General features: G+C 39.7%; 3 protein-coding genes across 3 annotated transcripts; 2 read left to right on the forward strand and 1 right to left on the reverse strand.

The window, feature by feature from the left end:
• The first annotated feature begins 339 nt into the window (after positions 1–339).
• LOC125232318 lies at positions 340–1,551 on the forward strand. The gene is made up of 3 exons (XM_048137944.1): positions 340–515; positions 951–1,079; positions 1,413–1,551. The coding sequence occupies exons 1-3, from the start codon at positions 340–342 to the stop codon at positions 1,423–1,425; spliced, it is 318 nt and encodes a 105-aa protein (XP_047993901.1). The 3' UTR covers positions 1,426–1,551.
• On the forward strand, positions 1,425–10,016 carry LOC125232319 (pickpocket protein 28-like). Its single transcript, XM_048137946.1, has 7 exons — positions 1,425–1,684; positions 2,165–2,297; positions 2,879–3,015; positions 6,460–6,650; positions 7,552–7,672; positions 9,062–9,171; positions 9,577–10,016. The coding sequence occupies exons 1-7, from the start codon at positions 1,425–1,427 to the stop codon at positions 9,735–9,737; spliced, it is 1,113 nt and encodes a 370-aa protein (XP_047993903.1). The 3' UTR covers positions 9,738–10,016.
• A 1,921-nt stretch (positions 10,017–11,937) lies between these two features.
• LOC125232951 (transcription factor kayak) lies at positions 11,938–20,532 on the reverse strand. Its single transcript, XM_048138804.1, is given in 6 exon segments — positions 11,938–13,042; positions 16,630–16,718; positions 16,721–16,749; positions 17,218–17,764; positions 18,068–18,242; positions 20,285–20,532. Coding segments are annotated over 6 exon segments (1,161 nt in total). The 5' UTR covers positions 20,348–20,532; the 3' UTR covers positions 11,938–12,784.
• Positions 20,533–20,893: the final 361 nt, after the last annotated feature.

Genomic DNA, 20,893 nt, shown 5'->3' on the forward strand with positions numbered 1-20,893 from the left:
TTATAGGTATTCTTATAAAAGACGAGTCACTTACACGAGAACAAAGTTTCAAAGTAAAAGCAATCTTATTATTAAACAATTAACCATTTCGTGGTACTTAATGCCTCATACGTTTTTTAATATTAATTGTAAAATTTATGTAATACTTATGTAGATAATTATGTGCATTTACCATGAATGACAGAAATTGAATCTTGAATATTATCTATGAAAAATAATGGTGATTTCTATGGGTGTGTTGGTCATAACGACTTTCGGAAGGAAATACCTTAACAAATTAACAATATTGCTTCAAAACTTAACAGATGCTTCTGGGCGGTAACACTAATTCTCATAGTGATGTTCGCATGCTGCTTGACATGGTTGCTATACGGCCGCTTCAACGAGATGCCGACTCGCATCACGATCGAAAACCAGTACGAGTCTCTCACCACCCTACCTTTCCCGGCCATCGCTATCTGCTCTCCTAATCAGATGACCTTGAGCTCTATGATGCACTTCAACAAGACCTTAATGTGAGTAACAAACGGGGTGCCCATGAGCATCACGATCGAAAACCAGTACGAGTCTCTCACCGCCCTACTTTTCCCGGCCATCACCATCTGTTCCCCTAACCAGATGTCTGGTTCTGACGAAGACTCTCTTCCTACAACTAGAATTGCCATACGAAAAAGAAATGATAGACACCCTAAATATACTGACATTTCCTTGCCCCTCTGGCGCAAGTGACCCTATAACTCTGAAATCAAACCAAACGTGACTAAGTTAAAGCCAGGCCACCTGCGGCAATACTATCATAGTATACTGACGTTAATGTGTCAGCTACTTGCGAGCACATCAGTCATCAGCGTCAGCACCGGAGTTGACAGCAGACGCACTGGGCGAATTCGATCGTGGAGAGTATTATAATTATAAAGATTAATTTGTAAAGATGACAATGTTTTTTCTAGCGATGGTAATGCTACAGTGAACCTGGAAAAAGCTCTTCCCCAACTTTGGGTTTCTACTCGAGTGTCCCGACTATTGATGATGAAGAGTTATCGCGTCTCCAGCGGCTCATCGACGAAAACAGATACACAGTAAGTTATCTTAGTACTCTTCTTAATAAGTTATATCACACAACTTCGCTAAGCAGTCTTTCAGCGTGACGTGCCGTCTATCAGAATTTAAGTGTCGAGGATTTAGTTTCCTGGATTGGCTGCATATTTTCTCATATACAGACGTATTTTCCCTGCCGGCATAGCCGAATGAAAATCGTTGACGCTACGTGGCAATGGCAATCAAAACGCAACTGACTCTGTAAAGGGAAGAGTGATAGAGATAGCAATGATTCACTACGGATCGTAAGCGATTCTGACGTTGGCTAGGTACCCTGACTACAAACCTATGATGCTGTGACCCATATGTTCAAGGTACCTGAGGTGATGGGGCTAATGCCGCAAAGCTGCGACAACTTCCTGAAGCTTTGCATCTTCAAGCGCAAAAGGCGTCCGTGCCGTGAACTGTTCCGCCCCATCCTTACCAAGCAGGGGCTGTGTTGCGGATTCAACAGCGTCTACTCATTCAAAGACAAAAGACGGCATGTATTTTCGCACTGTTTCTTATACTTGTATCATATTTCCAAGGTACCTGCCTACCAGGACTTCCAGAAAGCTCTTCATCTTCTAGTAACTAGAGTTAGACGGTACTCCACTGTTCCACTTCCACCCCATCTTTACCAAGCAGGTTTTATCGTTCAACAGCGTCTAAGTACTCGTTCAAAGACAAAGACGGCAAGTATCTTCGGATTATTTGTGATACACCATGTGTTTAATATGAGCTTAGAACATAGTCCATTTGAGATTCATGTCAAAGTTCCTCTTGCCCCCTGGATTTACTTCTACCACCCCTGTCTTAAGGGCAGTGATGACATTAACACAACCAAGGGTAGACTGTAGGTGCGGCACAAAATATTGCATGGCTCTGAACAGTTAAAACATGGAACAATACTCTGCATAATTTCTTTACCACACTTATACTTGATAGTATGCTAAAATAAGGCATACTATGTGATATATAAGACTATTGATAGTACTTATATGCTAAAAGTAAAATAAAGATCAAAAAGTCCAAAAATAATCAATTAAGTAACTGCTGACATGAATAAGTTGTTAAAATTGTCCAGGAACGAGAGGGATCTACAGTTCAAACCGCACATGGCGACCACACTGGGCATCCACGACGGGCTGAAAGTAGTGGTGGACTACGATCCTGAAGACGCCTTGCCGAGGACCTTGTTCCACGTGGGAGCTATCAGGGTAAAACCATCATCTCAATTTTTTTAAGAGTATTTTTCCGAAATTGGATTGCAGCTTAGCACTGAAAGTTGAAGAACAAAAGGCCTCGCCAGCACATAAGCAAAAGAAGGGACCATATATTTAAACAGAAATTTTGTTTTCGAGACGTGGCAAATGCCGGGATAACGCAAGGAGGATGGTGTTGTTTTCGAGATGTGGGTAACTGTCTCCCCCCTGCCCTCCCCCCTTTTTAGCTAATATCCGTTTCCACTAGGCGACACCCTTATGGTTTTGATAACTTCATTTATCAAGCCCTGCGACTTAAAAGTCACAGTCAGTTTCGCTTTTATGTATAAATTAGGGAAATGTTAAGTATGTGCGCCTGTGTGGTGACGGATTAAGAATTGCACCACCCCCTTTCTTCCCGTGGGTGTCGTAGAAGGTGACTTATGGGATATGGGTTAAATTGTGGCGTTGGCAACCTGTCACTGCAATGTCACAGTTTCGTTTTCTTTCAACCCCTTACTTACCAAGAGTGGCACTGAAACTTTAGTAGTTTCATGTGCTCTATAAGTATGCTTATACAAGCAAATTCTTTTTAGGTAATGTTCACAGACTGGACTGAGTTCCCTGCTGACGATGAGACTAACCTGGTATATCCTCACGTCGAGGCATTCCTTACCATCCATGGCACCTACACCTACTGCTCGGAAGAAGTCGCCAGCCTTGCTTCCTGGAGGTAATTAGCATCGATATTGACTAGACACAGGAGATTTTACTAAGTTTCCCGCTGACGAGACTGAGCTTGATATATGTATACACGCGTTGAGACATTCCTTACCATCCACGGAACCAACTCCTACTGCTCATATGATGTCGCTAGCCTGGCTTCGTGAAGGTAAGCATCGTTATTGACTAGAGACACCTAGAGACTGATGGTTGTAGACTTTTAACTAGAGACAACGAGAGTGCCTGGGCCCCTACCTAAGAGTACAATCGTTGAATCGTTGACGCTCCGTAGTTCCGTACTGAACGATACACACATGTCTGTGTCGCATCAACTACGATACGATTGTTACCTACTCTTAATATAGACCCTGATAAGGTGTAAGGCCGTTTTCACATTATCCGATCCGATATCGGGTGTCGGACCGACATCCTACATCCGATAAACGCTTCCGATAGTGTCGGATGTCGGTCCGATAAAACGCATTGTTCCAAATCAATGAAATATGATTTTGTATCAAAATTATTTTTAAAAAGTTTTATATTTAATAATTATAAGCACTATATTTCAAATATTTTATTGTAAAATTAAAATAACGAGCATAAAAATACTCAAGAGTGGCAGGTAAAAAAAAAATTACATTTAACTTTATCTACTAAAACCTACCGATGAATTACAATCTTTTTTTTTCAACAGAAATGCATCATTAACAGCTGTTTAATAGACGCCATTTTTGTCACGCACACTAGTAACAAACGTATACCTACATTATATACGCACACACACAAATATTATCGGCCGACAGCTGGCGGGGGGTCCGGCATGCCAAAAATGTCGGAAGCGTCCTGCCGATATCGGCAGTTCGATGGTGCCTCGGACAAAAACTGTTGTAGGAGAGTGCCATCGGCATTAAATCCACAACTTTTGCGTTTTATATCGTTTTCTAGTAATACTGATCTATTAAATACATAAATAAAGACCGGGAAGCGCATAAATCTAACATTTTACATCCTTCCTACATCCGATATCGGATCGGATAATGTGAAAACGGCCTAAGGCTTTTTCCGCAATAAAAAGAATATCGGACGTAAAGTCCAAGTACTTAAATTATTTTTCACCACACCAACTGTTAAAGGCTTACTTTGCTATTCAAAAACAGATAGCAAAATTGCATTTTATCCACAAGAGTGCAAAGTAATTTCATACAATCTTAAGCCGACTAGTAAAATTTTCCTATTATTGATAATTTTTAATCATAAATATTGGATAAATTGATGGGATTTGATTTAGTTTCATGTTTTATAGTCAGTATTTTGTTCGTGTTGGTGTGGTAAAAACTTTGTGTTTCACTCGGAGGCAAAGTATGTTTAACCTTCTCTCATCAACATCTCTTCTTTGCCTTCCCCTATCACTGACTCATTCTCTTTCAGCCCTGTCTCCGAATTTGACATTAAGGTCGTAATTAAAGCCATCAAGTCGAAAGCCGTAGGTTGTGATGATGTCAGTCGTCACATGATCGTGTCTGTCCTTGACTGCGTGCTTCCTGTGATAACTGACATTATCAACTCCTCACTGGCCAACGGTGAATTCCCCTCTCTCTGGCGTAAAGCATACGTGATACCGCTGCCCAAAATTAGTAATCCCACTGCTCTCAGTAACTTTAGGCCCATTTCAATTTTCCCTTTTCTTTCGAAAATCGCGGAAGCGGTTGTTCACAAACAACTTTCGGTTTTCGTTTACTCGCATAACCTTTTAAGCCCTTTGCAGTCCGGTTTTCGCCCAAGCCATAGCACCAGCACTGCGCTTCTAAAGGTCACTGAGGATGTCAGGCGGGGGATGGAGAGTCAAATGGTCACGGTTCTTATTCTAATTGATTTCTCTAACGCGTTTAACACCGTTGACCATGACATTCTCCTTGCCTTGCTGAAACATGTTAGTGTTTCTGAGATAGCGCTGAACTGGTTTGCTGCCTACTTGCGGGGCCGTCAACAGGCAGTCCGAGTTGAGCGGTCTTTATCTGATTGGTGTGATCTAGAGACTGGCGTGCCTCAAGGAGGCATATTATCGCCTCTTCTTTTCTCGACTTTTATAAATTTCATCACTCCTGACCTTGGCTGTTCGTACCATCTGTATGCTGATGACCTGCAACTCTACGACCAGTGTCTCGTGTCTGACCTTCCAGCTTGCATTGCTAAACTTAATCTGGACCTTCTACATATCCAGCAGTGGTCTGAGAGGTTTGGCCTCTTTGTGAATCCGTTAAAGTGCCAGGCAATAGTTATAGGTAGTTCCAAACAGCTTGCTAAATTAGACTTGAACACACTTGTTCCTGTAAACTTTAATGGATCCCCTATACCATTTAACGAAAATGTTAAAGACCTTGGTGTTCTTCTAGATAATACCTTGAGTTGGAGGGCACAGGTTACTGAAATCAGCCGTAAGGTCATGGGATCACTCCATTCTCTTAATAAACTGAAGCACTTCCTACCAATCAAAACGAAAATTGCATTAATTAACTCTCTCATACTGCCCATTATTGATTATGGTGATGTGTGTTATCCGGATTTAAATGGGGAACTTCTCGATAAGTTGGATCGCCTGCTTAACAACTGCATCCGCTTCATATTTTGCCTCCGCAAATATGATCACGTTTCCTCTTTTCGTTCTCAGCTTGGCTGGCTTCCCATTCGACAACGACGCAATAGTCGCTTGCTTTCCACTCTTTATTCTGTGCTCAACGACCCACATTCTCCGGTCTACCTCAAATCCTTTTTCCAATATTATGGAGTTTCTCGCGACCGTCAACTTCGCTCTACTGGCAACATGTCTCTGTCCATCCCTCCTCACCGTACTGGGTTCATGTCACATTCGTTCACCGTGCAAGCGGCTCGTCTCTGGAACGTACTTCCTTATAAAATTAAAAGCGCCCCAACTAAGTTCGCTTTCAAAAAATCCTTACGAGCTCTCTTTGCTAGCAGAATGAAAAACTCTTAGTTTCACATGTTTCGTATATATATATATTTATTTGGTATGTATAGTTATATGTATGTATATGTATTTGTAAATTATATGTGTACTTATGTTTAGTTTATTTAGTATGCTTTCTTTTATTTCCTTTGTTTTGATTCTACTGTTGAAATTGTAGCACCGCTCACAGTCTCTCTGCTTAGCCTTGAGGTTGACTGGTAGAGAATGCCTTAAAGCATTAAGTCCGCCTTTTGTACTACAAGATTTTCTTTTGTGCAATAAAGATTAAATAAATAAATAAATAAATAATAAACCTTCGTGCCTTGAAACCCTCGCAGCGCTCAAGATTCCACTTTTTGAACCACTCGCTACGCTCGCGGTTCAATATTGGAATCTTTCGCTTGCTCGGGTATAAATATTGGCCTTGTAAAACAAATAACTATTACCAAGGGTGCAAATTGTCGTTTCATATTAAATTATTTTTTTTAGTCGAGAATGCCTGTTCGACGACGAGCGGCGTCTGCACATGTTCTGGAAGTACCGCAACTCGGACTGCGACCACTTGTGCTACATCCAGGCGATCGAGAAGCACTGCCACTGCCAGCCGGTGTACGTGCCCTACGTGGGCGTGCAGCGGTCCTGCGACGTCACGAAGATACGCTGCATCAGCAAGGTCCCAGGTAAAATATGTGACCTTGATTATGAAACCAACGCACAGTGGGCACTGATTACTTGGCCTACTTGGGTATAGTCCATTTCAAATACGAAGGCCCGATGGCACTTGAGACGGTCAATTAGCGTTAACAATAGGATTAGTGATAACAAAAGATACCTGATTGCACCGACAAAAAGATTGCACCGACGCGTGCCAATTTGAAGTGGGCCTAATTAGATAACAAAAGGCAAACATTATGAGCCCTATTGTTAAGTTTCGAGTGCCATCGGGCCTTCGTATTTGAAATGGACTATAGCATAGAAGAAAAGACGTCAACGCGTTGCTACCTAATAAATGACCAATGCGTTGATGTCTTTTATCTAATAAAATAGAATACTCTTTATTGGCACATCTCAGCATAAGATACAGAATTTGTTTGATACGATCAACTTGACTGTATTCTTGCAAATAAACGATTTGATTGATTGGTTGATTGATTGAAGATACAGTGGAGTGGAAAACCAATGATTATAAATAGAAGCAGACAACAGGCGGTCTTATCGCTAAAGAGCGATCTCTACCAGACAACCTTTGAGTAGCGGAAATAAATAAAAAACAATCAAAAAGAGTAGGTCTTTTCTTTGTATCTACTACTTTACCTTTTATAGCAGAATCGTACCCTAAATAAAGTACAGAAACGTATAGATAGGTGCCTAATTCGCCCTATAGGTTGAAAGGTCAGATAGTAGTTTAGTGTTTACGCCCAATGCTGGGATTAGTTTCCAAAGTGGCTCTCATGAGCTGTAGCAAAATGTCCGTAGAAAGAGTAGACCGCGAAGCTTGTTTTAAGACAGAAAGGCTCCCTGTTATTACCACGATTGTCTATTAAATTAAATTATTAATACCTACTCTATTACCCTTGGCAGACCTATTGAACAACGACAGCATGGATTGCGACTGTCCTCGAGACTGCGTGTCCAGGGTGTACAACGTGGACCTCACTCTTGGCAACCTCAGAGCGCTGCCCCACATGGTTTTTAACCCTTAGTGAGTAATTGAGTATAGTATACCTATATATACATGCTATACATTGTACATATTACCTACCAGACCTACCTATTTCATATTTGTCAATAACTGGGAATCCGATTTATATATCATACAAAGCCTCTTATTTCTAGTAAGAGTGAGATACATAGGTTTAGTGCCAAGATTTAGTCCGTATTCTATTATACTATAGACATGTAAATAATTCTTGGTAACATAGACCAAGAACGGTATAATACGGGACTGATAATTGATAAAGCCCATACAAAAAGCGTACCCCTGAAACGTATGGGACTTTTAGGCTTAAAACTAGATGGCGCTGTTTCGCAGCCTGGAAGTAGCCAAAATCATATTTTCCCCGAATATTTTGCGTGTTTTTTATTTTTTATAAGAACAAATGACATGCTTCTTTATTTTAATATCATGATATCACGTCAATACACATTTTGAAAAAAAAAAAATTGTAGGCATCATCAGTGTAGTTCAGCAGTTCTCAAAAAGTTTGTACAGTATAGCCACATCAGCAAATTTTAATTGATCCTATTTTGTTACCAGCATTTAGTGATATAAGTCGACTTTCGTAAGATATTTACAGGATAATTGTTATGATTAAGAAAATACAGATACTAGAGAACCTTACTACTAGTTTTAAGTTTATTACGAATAAATATTTTTGATTGATTGATTGATTGAATGGCCAAATAAAACTTACTAAAATCTTAATTCATGAAATAAATCTTGGTAACAAAAGAGGAATAAAAATAACAAATTTAACTTTTTTCTTAATTTTTGTACAAACTTTTCAAGAACTGCTGAGTTATGACAGTATTTAATAGGTGGCGCTAAAAAATTGTGGTACGATTCTTAGTGCGTTTTCACATTAAGATCCGATATCGGATGTCGGACCGATATCCCATACATTACAGGCGCCATCTTGGATTTTTTCCATTGAAATCCTTCCGACATCCGATATCGGATCGGATAATGTGAAAACGGACTTAGTATGAAGATTGTAAATCCTATATAAATAATCCTTGGTAAAGACCAAGTATAGACTAGGAAAGAGCGAGCACTTTATCATCGCTGGGCGACGAACTATAACTCGCTCTCGCTATCATCGCGACTCTTTTATTTACACGGCAGCCACTATCTTTGTTCGATTCTATCGCTGATTATACGTAGCTCATCCCTTAGTCACTTTCGGTGGGAGTTTTATACTTAGGGCCGGTTGCATCAAACCATCTGTCACCGTTAAAGCGTTCGTAAAATTTTATTGTATGGGAAGTTCCATAGACGTCTGCTCAGTGACAATCGATGATGTGTCTGTCCAATGTGGTTGATGCAACTGGCCCTTACTTGCGTATTTTTCACATGCAATGAATGTTCCAGTTCCGGTGTCGAGTTCAAGGAAAGCACGACCATCATGCATTTCTTTTTTCCCACCTCCGTGTATGTGAAGAAGAAACAGGAGACTGTTATGTCGCTAATTAGTTTGGTTTGTAAGTATTTTCAAAATAAAATATAGTGCATTACGATAAAAGTACCAAAAATGTATGTATGGAGCTACTTGCAAATGTGTCGGACGACGACCCTAGAAAAAGAAGAGAAGAAGAAGAGAGGCCTATGCTCAGTCGATAAATGGCTGGCATGATGATGATGATGATGACCATTTGGGTTTTCGACATAGTTACGTAATGTGCTAATTATCGCACTAGTGCGGTGAAGTAGCACCGTATGATTGTAAAAGTTAATATTTATCACCACGCGATTGAAAGTATTGAAACAAACGAACGCATAGACGAGTTCCATAGACGTCTGCTGCGTGACGATGATGTGTCTGTCAAATGTGGTTGATGCAACTGGCCCTTAGACTTTATCCGTCTATACGGAGTCTTCGGTTTCAGCGAACCTCGGCGGTATATTCGGCCTCTGCATGGGTGTGAGCGCGGTGAGCGTGATGGAGGTGTTGTTCTACACGCGGAAAGCCGCGGAGAACTGCCTCCGCAAGCGGCTGCGGCGAGCGGTCGAGAATCAGATGCGGCAGTACAGGACCAGGGAGTTTTGAACGTTAACAATACTTAGGAATTTCACTCTGTACTTTACATAGGTACTACTACCATGGTACTACGTTAGAAACCGGTCGTAATTTATAGCCGCCCGCTTGTATGGCGAAGAACCCGCCAAGCGGCATCTGAGCAAAGTTCACGAGTGCCCAACAGGTTGTTGGTAGCTAAAGTGTTAAATATTAAGAATACTTACTTTGAACTTTCGATGCCGTATTTCACATAGGTACAACAGTCTTATTATGTATATCTTTAGTTAGATATTAGGTATTTATTTCGCAATAAACGATGTCAACATCTGTATTATTGATACCACTATTGTTTTTTTTTCAGTGACAATAATTTCATCAGGTGATAACCAAAACTCACTAAACACCACTTCGAGTTAGCCATAATGAACTTCATTAGTAATCAACATAAGGTTGATTTCTGTTTATATTCATGCAGTGAGTTTTAGGTGCCATCTAACGTTTTCCGTTTTCCCTATAGTATAAATAATTGATTGATTATCTAAAGAAGGTAGGCAATCATAAAAGTTGTCTAACTGAACGAAAGGCAGGTATAAATAAATAGGTATTTGTAAATAATTAAAGTCCAATTTCAGGTGTATGTAAACAAATTTATATTTTCTGATTTACATATATATTTCACTACATCTGGCTAGATTTTTCAAATAATTTTATCAAATATATTGCTTTGCTAATTTTCTTGAAAAAATACAAAAGTATTCTATAATTGCGTTTAGAAAATATTTGTAGAAAAAATTACATCTCTCTTATACAACTAGATGTTCATATTATGCGTACTATATGTCGAATGCTATTTTTAAATAGAAATGTCGGCAGATATTCGCTAGCGCTAGTTTCGGGTATACATTCACGATCATTAATATTTATACACGTTTCTAACAAACACGTAAGGTTTAACACGTTCACTGCCAGACACTAAATGCCACACTACTCCAGAAACCTTTCATTATTTAACAGTTATCTTGTATAGCGACTGCAACCACCCGTCTGGCGGGTTGTCCGGCATCTGAGCAAAGTTCACGAGTGCCCACACGGCGGGTTCCTGGCAGTGAATGTGTTAAAATTGTATAAATATTTACATCGTGTCGGAGTAAACTAAATAAATACTCGGCGCGACTCCGTCTCTAATACTTTTACGTAAACAGCGTCTAACCTAACTTATAATAACAATAAAATCAATATTTGGCTTAGATTTTAATTAAAACTACGATAAAGCACGTAAAAGTAATAATTTGGTCTAAGTTATGCATATTATAATAATTGTTAAGTGCCTTTAATCTAATTATTGCCTTAAACTATCATATTTTATTCCAGTGGTCTTTATCGGTACGATATATCGACCCATGCCCAATTCAAACTCCAAAAAAAATGTTGAAGACAAATTTTCAAAAGGCAACCTCAACAAAGGAGTACCTTTTATCTGAAACGTTACATTTCTAACTTTATTTTACAGTAAATAGACACTTAACGCAACAAATCTTTACAAAAACATGTTTATTTCCACAAATAATGTATATCACGACATGAAGGTCGCACAACCAGCGAGTCGATCAGACTAACGACCCCATTACAGCCCAATTCCGACGACAGGTGATAATTTGCTTACATACACTGGGAATTGGACAGTGATGAGGTTCACAAAAAATGATGGCATGAGTCAAATACATTAAAAAAACACAGGCGTTATTGCAAACTCATTAGCATACTAATTGAGCCATGTAGCATAACACCTACGCTACAGAAAACTCAAAGAATATCGTTGATGAATAAGGCCGCACGAACGCGAGTTTGCTATAAGGCCCGCGTGCAAGTCCCCGGGACTATCACTGGACATATCACAAATGCCTTAAAGTACTCTACACTACCAGAACCTAAACAATGGAACGGTAAACGTTACACCAATATTGAGCTAACTTACATACAATATATTAATCTTTAAGTAGTATTGCTGTTATTTTATGGTTAACTAAATATTTCGTAGTATGAGAGTAGAGCGATGGCACGAGGGTTTATTATGACAAGATGCTTCGAGGATTAAAAATACAAGTTTGTGCCGAAATAACCAACGTGTAAAAGAGATCTTTTACGTTAACTTACAATATAAACGCACCGTCTAGCCTCGCTAGATTTAAGCACAACTCGATATCCCTGAAATGCTTCAAATAAAACTCTGTTTTATTTTAAATCACAATTCCTATATTTTGCGGAAATACAAGTCTATTTATAAAAATATTTTCATTTAGAATAACTCGAGAATTGACTCAAGGAGGCCGGGGCCGTACGCTAGGCAACTACGATATAAATACAAAGCACATAGTGAGCAAGTAGATAGTGCTCCTCTTGGAGCGAGCGCCGACTGTGACACCCGAATAATTGTACCTTCTGATGTTTAAACAAAGTAAATCAAGCCTCCATGACTAGGCCATTGATATAAGATTACATTCAGCCAATTTCAATAACAGCTTTATTACCTTTTTTAAACACCATAAAGTACTTATAATAAATAGGACGTTACAAGTGAAAAAATAGATTTATGAGTAGAAAGAGAAGAATTACATAGAATAAATAAGTATTCCGGTCGAAACTCGAACGCGAACTTGGTTCGCGGCGTTTCACGCCAAAGCGCAGTACAATCCTTTCTGCTTCTAAACGTAGTAGCACCGTACCTCGATTTATACACTTTGATTCATACTTCAAATTCATTCCACTAAAAATACGCGAAAAACGAAACACTGTTTCCCGTACAAATGCATTAGATATATTTTGTGGGTTGCGATTTTTTTTCAGCGTTTAAAACAGACGATTATTTTTCTATATATAATTCGTCATATTGCCACAGATAAAGATTGTCTTCCATCAGTAATTTAATTTCCAATTTGCGTTTGTACGGGACAACGGTAAACTAATTCATGGAACTCCCCAATATTATTTTTTCCGCGCATTTATAGTTATCGAACTTCAAGCATCTAATCAATCGCATCGAGTACACAGTCTCGATCGAAGCAGAACAGGTCCATTTCTCAAAGGCTGACGAGACTTCCGTGATCGGGTGAGGTGACGTCGGGTGCGACGCGCTGCTGCTGCGCGCACGGGTGCGACGGGTGCGACGGGTGCGACGGGTGCGACGGGTGCGCCAGGTGGATCGGGTGCGGGTGCACGGGTGTGAGGCCGGTGCCTCCCTCCATGAGGCTGTCGAAGTTGAACGGGATGCCGTTGCTGGGGGTACTGATCTCTATGCCCGCGATCTTGTTGTTCGCGATCGCTTTGTTGTTGTGGATCTGCAAAGACAAAATTGACTGTTAGTTGACTGTGTTGGATTTCTAAGTATTGGAATTGTGTTACACATATCGGAGCAACTAAACGAATCATTTTTGTATCTGAATCGTTATCCATTTTGTAATATCGTAAAGCGAATAAGTCACCTAAAAACAATGTTTCATTGGTGATTTTAAGTTGGTATTTCTGCGAGACTTTCAACTCGACTTGTACTACTCAAATATGTATATACCAGTGGCGGCGCGCTCATACAATCCAATTCCCACCGAGTTGCCCTAGATGTTCCGCAACAAATACCAAAGTTACAAACCACCATTGAAATAAAAAAATATACTAATAATAGTTATAATTAAAACATTACGTATTGCCTCACAAATAATAACACCATTTGCTTAAATTGAAATATGTACCTAAAATTATCGGGCGCGCGAACGCGAAGTGAAGCTACTTATGCCTAAGCTTTCATATTCATTCATGGTCACTCCACACAGATACAAAAATCACGCACACGCTGATAAAAACAGCCCGCTCAACTAAACTCCAAAGCAACTCGGCTTCTTATCGAGTTATTCATTTGAATACAAACCGTAAACAATGCGTTATAAGGTTTATATTTGAAAACACGCACATACACATTCACAAAGTCCGCGCGTGTGAGTGTTTGCCTATCGCGAACTCCTATGTACGTAATTTGGGCGCAACTATCTCTTTTACTCTACTCATAGCAGGATTGAGATGACAGAGAAGGGTGACCGCCATTTGGGAACACATAGACAGCCAAGCGCACAACATTCGATGGCTCGCACTTGTTCATTTGAATTTAAAGCTTCGAGTAAAACAAATAAGATCGATATTACAGTGTAATAATTGCATGCTAAATATTGCCATACTAAAATAATAAATGTATTAATGGGTAAAATTTTATTGTGTTTTGTTATCGCACATATATTTGTTTTAAATAAAAGCCTTTAAATATTGATAGTTTCTATTAAAAAACCGAGAATCTTATTTAATTTAAGTTTACTAATGTGGTAATGAACGTTTCTTCATCAGATATACTTTGTTTGTATGAAAAGGTTTTTAAATTCGTGGGTGAAAATGGAATAATATCACTGCAACACTTGCGTCCCGCGTGTTACCGAGGCTTCGTGTGCTTTCAAATGTTTTGTGTTATTCTCTCAGTTTTTTTATTAACTTGCTCATTACGTGCAATATATCAGTGAAATTTAAATGATTTGGAGTGTTTCGGTGTCGTGTTTTAGTGACAGTGCAAGCCAGAGTTTCAAGGTTAGATACTACCTGTTTTTAAGAGATAGTTAGGACTTTCTTTGGTTTGTTTAGTAATGGCAGCGTTAGCGTTAATTCATTTTGACTGTTGTGTCTGTTGTATAATAGATTACTTACTAAATGAATCAACTCATTTTTCGACGCAAACATTCGAAATAAAGAAATGTCACGCGAGGCCGTGATCGTCCGGAGTTAAATATAATAAGTTATAAGCGGAGAGATGGCTTTTTTAAGCGCTTTCATAGCGGACTGTATGATAAATGCACTTGGATAGGCGCCTAAGGTACCTAATATAGGTACCTAATATAGGTAGGTTGCGTTTTTTAGGGTTCCGTAGTCAACTAGGAACCCTTATAGTTTCGCCATGTCTGTCTGTCTGTCCGTCCGTCCGTCCGCGGATAATCTCAGTAACCGTAGGCACTAGAAAGCTGAAATTTGATACCAATATGTATATCAATCACGCCAACAAAGTGCAAAAATAAAAAATGGAAAAAAAATGTTTTGTTAGGGTACCCCCCCCCCCCTACATGTAAAGTGGGGGCTGATATTTTTTTTTTCATTCCAACCCCAACGTGTGATATATTGTTGGATAGGTATTTAAAAATGAATAAGGGTTTACTAAGATCGTTTTTTGATAATATTAATATTTTCGGAAATAATCGCTCCTAAAGGAAAAAAAAGGTAGTTAGAGGGGGGTCTAACTTTTGAACCATATGTTTAAAAAAATATGAAAAAAATCATAAAAGTAGAACTTTATAAACTTTCTAGGAAGATTGTTTTGAACTTGATAGGTTCAGTAGTTTTTGAGAAAAATACGGAAAACTACGGAACCCTACACTGAGCGTGACCCGACACGCTCTTGGCCGGTTTTTATTTTTTGCTCTGTGTTGCCTTCCAAATATATTTACGCGCCGCCACTGGTATATACACAAGTATGATTTTCTTCCTTCCTTCCCTTTTCTTTAATGGTTTCTTGTAGTTTTAATAACATTATTATTGCTCCGATATGGTCAATATTACAGGATGGTAGTTGATATTTTTGTGTTTAGTGTAAAATTTTAAATAATTTCCAAATTAAAAACCAAAACAGATGTACAGTGTTATACCCAGTTACTAGCGACAGTTAAAACACACATTAAATTCACGTGGCTCAAGCATAGGTAATAATTAAATCATAATTTATTATATCTTTAAACAGAAGGCAGCATTCATGGTGCAATATAATCATAATTTAATTAATAATGCATAAATTATTTAAACATGTGAATATATCGTCTACAATGTGAAAAATATTCATATAAAGATACACATTTCGTCGTTTACAATTTGATATCAGATAATCACATTGGTATTTCGTTCGTTATGCATGAATTGTTCCGAGATAATACGCCATGTGCTTTCTACTAGCATCATGTAAAAGAAAACGACGCCAATATAAAACCAAGGATTATGTACAGGTATTAAAGTATCGATGCCAAGAAAGTGCCAAAAGTATGTATACACAACTTTATATGTTAAGGCACTGGTCCCACCTCGAGCTAGTAAACTATGAGCTATCGGCTAGAAAAACGAACAAAAGATAATCACTCCCGTGTAAATAAAAGAGACACGGCGATGTTTATAGTTACTCGCCCAGCGGTGAGCTATCAATATCGCCGTGTCTCTTTTATTTGCATGGGAGTGCTTATCATTTGTTCGTTTTTATAGCCGATAGCTCATAGCTTACTAGCTGGCGGTGGGACCAGTGCCTAAGGTTCTGGATACATATTACTCGCACTTTCATACCTTGATCATACCAGACTCATTTGTATTAATTTAATTAGCTTTTCAAAGCAGAATTTAGTCTTATTCTCATTACGGAATCTGTAGTCAGAATAAAAGTAAATAAAGGCCTGCGGATAACATCTAAGATTATTATCTACCTCTTTATCGCTCTTGGATATAGGTACGGATGCTGATAAGCAATAATGTGTTAACCCACATTCTTTATATCATAAAATATCAACTTAAAATGAACGCTTAGTGTTGGTACAGATCGTCTCCAATCCGTTAGTATTTGAATGGAAACCGAACGCAGTTTACATACAAATTACAGGCAGGTTGCAGTTCATCTGTATCAGCCCTTTAAGTTGACGATTCATTACAAAACGAATGTGGATTGAATAATATGTTTGCTTAAATTACATGCAATAAAGAGACAGATAATTTTATTTTATTTTTTATAGGCCTTATTTTTCAAGCAGTCACACAAAGCGGTACACTCTAGCCACGATAGATGGCGCTAGTATCTGGGCGTAGTGACCTGCGCGGGAGTGAGAAAGGGCGGCACCTGCAGGAAGTTGGGGCGCGACGGCCGCGCGGGCACCGGCGGCGTGTCGAGTGTGTGGCCGCCGCTGGCATGCTGGCCGCCGACAACATTATTCTGGAAGAAAAGATAATAGGGTTAAAAGTTGTCCAAAAAGTAAAACCAGAGGGCGCTACTGTCCTATGCCGAACGGAATACCTAATGCAAAATTATGAGTACTATCAACTAAAAGCGAGATTTTTTTAGGCGGTTCAAGCTTTTGCTTAGATCTGATGCAATAAGTGAATGGCTGATGGAATAAAGTGGCATGGAAACCACATTTCCATATGATATAACGTTTAGAATACGACTCTTACCGGCTTGCTAAAGCACATCAATTTAGTCTAACCATTATATATTTACGATGATATGTGGCGTTCCACGCCTTAAACATTTTGACATTACTACACATTATTGTTTTGACTGTTAAAACTAATCACGTCTACGAAACGTCGACATCAAGGAATCGACCTAGACTGATAACAATGTTTGACACAACTTGATTGATCGACTTAACACCATTAAGTTTTCAAGTATCGTTCTCACCTTTTGTCCGGTGTCGGCGAGGTGAACATAACGTCATTATCCAGCGCCAGCGTAGGGTCGTGCGCCGGGTCAATCACCTCCTCCTTAACTCGCACCCCCTCCTCGATATACGGGTACTCCTCAAAGGGTTTCACATCGGGCGGACTAGGCGCGCGTCGCGCCAGTTTACACGTCCTCAGATGCGTTTGAAGGATGGTCTGGAGCTGGTCTTTATCTGCGTTTAGCTTTCTGATTTCTTCTTGTAACGCGTGTTTCTTTTCTTCGAGTTTATCAGTTTCATCTTGGAGTTCATTAGTGTGATCGAGTCTGCGTTTTCTACAGCGCGCGGCGGCCATCTTGTTGCGCTCGCGGCGGACCTTTCTCCTTTCCTCTTCCTCCGGGGAGATGTCCTGTGGGGCCTTGGTGGGTCGGCGGCCGCCCATGTTGCGGCGCTTGGGCGCGGGGCCGGGGCTGCAGCTGCTGTCGCCGCTGGCGGAGAGCGGGCCCGGCGACACATGCAGCGCCGTCGTCGGGCCCGCGTCGCAGTAGCCCCCTGGATTCAGGATGCCTGGAATGGACAAAGGAGTTGATTAGATATGTATAAAGAAAACTTTTAAGATGCTGTATGGATGAGGACGTGGTTTATTTACGTGTTTGTAGGTAGCATTAGTGGCAACTTCTTCCTTGCCATGACAAATGTTTTACAGCGCGCTGCAGCGCAATAATATAACAAACCACCAGACGAATCAAAGGCATGTGGTGATACCACATTTTTTTTACGCACTAGCACGCGTAAGTACAAGCACAGTTCCTGAGCTCGATGTAGGTCTGCTCGAGGTACCAGGGAGTCATTAGGAGTAAGGAGACCTACCGTAGCTGTTGGCGTGCGTGACGGACGGAGGCACGAACCCAGCGTGGTTGGCCTGCTCGCTGTGGCAGTTGCTGAGCTCGATGTAGGTCTGCTCGAAGTTGCGCAGCTGCGTGGGCGTTATGGTCGCCGTTGTGCGGGTTGGGACCCCCGATTGGAGGCCTTCGAGATTAGCCAACTGGAAAAGAAAGAGAAGACTAGATAAGCAACGGATTTTGAGCATATTCTAGAAATTACACGGAATAACTTAGGGGTTATGTATCCCGTGAACGTATTAAGACACAGGTAGTAAAAATACCTACAAGACGCGGGCCGCAGAACTAATGACAGTCGATGTCTAGAAATGTAGACTACAGTGTAGAATAGTGACAGTACGCATCACCTGTGCCCTGTCACGTAGGCTTTGCTTATCCATTGGAAAAAGTAGGCAAAATTACGTGTATGACTCGATTACTGCACCTGACATACGTTGCAGTTTCAATATGTATTGTAGTCATTGTAGATTAATAATTTTTACATTTTTATTAATTAAAAGCAACATGTCTTACATGTCAGTAATAGGGGGGAACTATAGAAACACCACATAGACCAATTAATATGTGTTGTTGTACAGGATAACGCTTTCGTTTTCCTGGTCATCTGCAGGAAGTTTGTTTTATTAAACGAACAATATATATCCGTAATAGGTAGTAGTTAATTTATTTTGACTAGCGAGAATGTATCAAAAAACAAGGAATGAGGAAATATTCTCTTCCTAGAGTTTGGTTGGTATGGTTTCCCGTAACATAAATTTAGGTCAATTACAATATAGTTACTCGTACATGTACATCCTTCCCTAAGACTACACGTAGGGTTGCCATTCCGTCCATCCATACATACCTACCTATGAGACTGTCATCGTACATATTCGAGCATCATAATCCCTACCTTTGTTTTTCTAGGCCACAAATCTCTGTTTAATTAGTTTGCACCAAAAGGATTGCAGCAAAACTTACGAACTAGTTATTAGCATCTACTCTCCTGCCCCCCTCCAGCAACGACACTCATTGTCCCATATATCAATGTCGGAAAGTTATGGTATTGGTAACCCTATAGATAACAAGTGCATTAAGTAAAAGTAAAGTACAGACTAGAGAAAGCAAATAATTATAAAATAGGTTTGTTTACTTAGATTGTTATAGTAATAGTGGCCTATATAAAGTGCAATTCGAAACTACTGTCCCCAATAACTGTGTCGTATTGTGAAATTATTATACAATGTTTATTTATTGTTTTACTTGGCTGCAGTTGCTTCCACATTCCGATCTCAACGTGTTATTGTAACAAATAACAATAAACTTAAACAGATTTATATATTATCATTTTAAACTATATGTTATTGTAGGTAGATATGATATACCTACGTATTTTATATCAGGGGCCCGTTTCTCGAAAGGTACAAGCCTTGTATTACAAGTGCGCAAACTGTCAAATCGTATGGGTTGTCATGGAAACACACATGTAATACAAGGCTTGTACCTTTCGAAAAACGGGCCCCAGCTCTTTTAGAACTCTCCTTTTATGATAGCTTCGACTTAACAGTTGTTATTTCGTTCGGTTGTTGTTTATGGTTTGGTAACTAGTGGCATCTTCATTTGTTCATGTTCATGGATTAAGTAATCATACATTGGATTATAATGACTAACAATTATACTGTCCGTGCCCAAATTCACATGTAAACATTTTTTAATGTAATTGTACAAAGATTCTATGATATAAATCGATTTCGTAATATTTTGAAATACACACTTACCTACGTCAAATAAATGAGACATTTCTCTTGTTTACTAAAAAGCTTATTAGCTATATAGCTAACCTAAATCTGTGGATGACAAATGCTTTAACCACATGGTTAAATATACACATGACCTATGCCTCAAAAACCATTACGGGGGCGATATAGAAAACATTCCTTCAATAATAGCGAGCTAAGTACTAGCGTTCATTAACTACGCTGAAAGCTGGCTATAAATCACTCCGCCAGATCTCTAGGTACGATAAACAAAACAATCGTTATACCGCTAAACTGTATAAATGGGCATCTTTTATTACTGGCCGTTAAATGATTAATAAAATTGTACAGTTTTTCAGGAGTGAAATAAAATAACGATCTTGCAGCTGTCACTGAGAACAAGGCACCATTGTTTAATCCAGAGTTTGGAGACAGGGTCGGAGATATACCTGTTGGCACCAGAGCTCGGTGGCCAATATGTTGGCAAACTCCAGTGGATCGATGTTCTGCATTTCGAGCACGTTATAATTAGAAAAGCTGCGCTTGCGTTTAAACTCGCGTTCGAGTCTGTTTCGTGTTCGTTAATCCGTACTCTGTGACTACTGAGCGTGGTTGTACCGTGTAGAGAGTGCGGGTCGTTCGTTCGTTGCGTCGCGCGCGCCGGCGGCCGCGGATTCTCGCGCGCTACTGATCGCGACGCCGACGAAGCCCGAAATCTTCGCCCACGAGCGACGTAGAATCACTTATTTATAGAACACTCCTCTAACTCCGGAAATATTTCGCGTCATTTCGCATTGCATGTGGCGGAGGCTAGTTATCTGAGGTAATGAACGCTGGAGAAGGGACCTGAACTACCAGAAGCTGCGATCTATCGTTCAACAGCTCACTAACCTAATTTAAGAGTTATATCTTATCAATACTACTGATGAAGCATATAGGTCTTGCCAACAGACCTTTTCAAGCAAGAACCTACTTGCTTGTCCGACCTACACAGATTGAATGGCACCTTTTTTTTGTTTAACTTCATCCTTGATCCCATTCCCTAAATTTCACTACAA

This window comes from Leguminivora glycinivorella, chromosome 13 (assembly GCF_023078275.1).
Source record: "Leguminivora glycinivorella isolate SPB_JAAS2020 chromosome 13, LegGlyc_1.1, whole genome shotgun sequence".
Taxonomy (NCBI): Eukaryota; Metazoa; Arthropoda; class Insecta; order Lepidoptera; family Tortricidae; genus Leguminivora; species Leguminivora glycinivorella.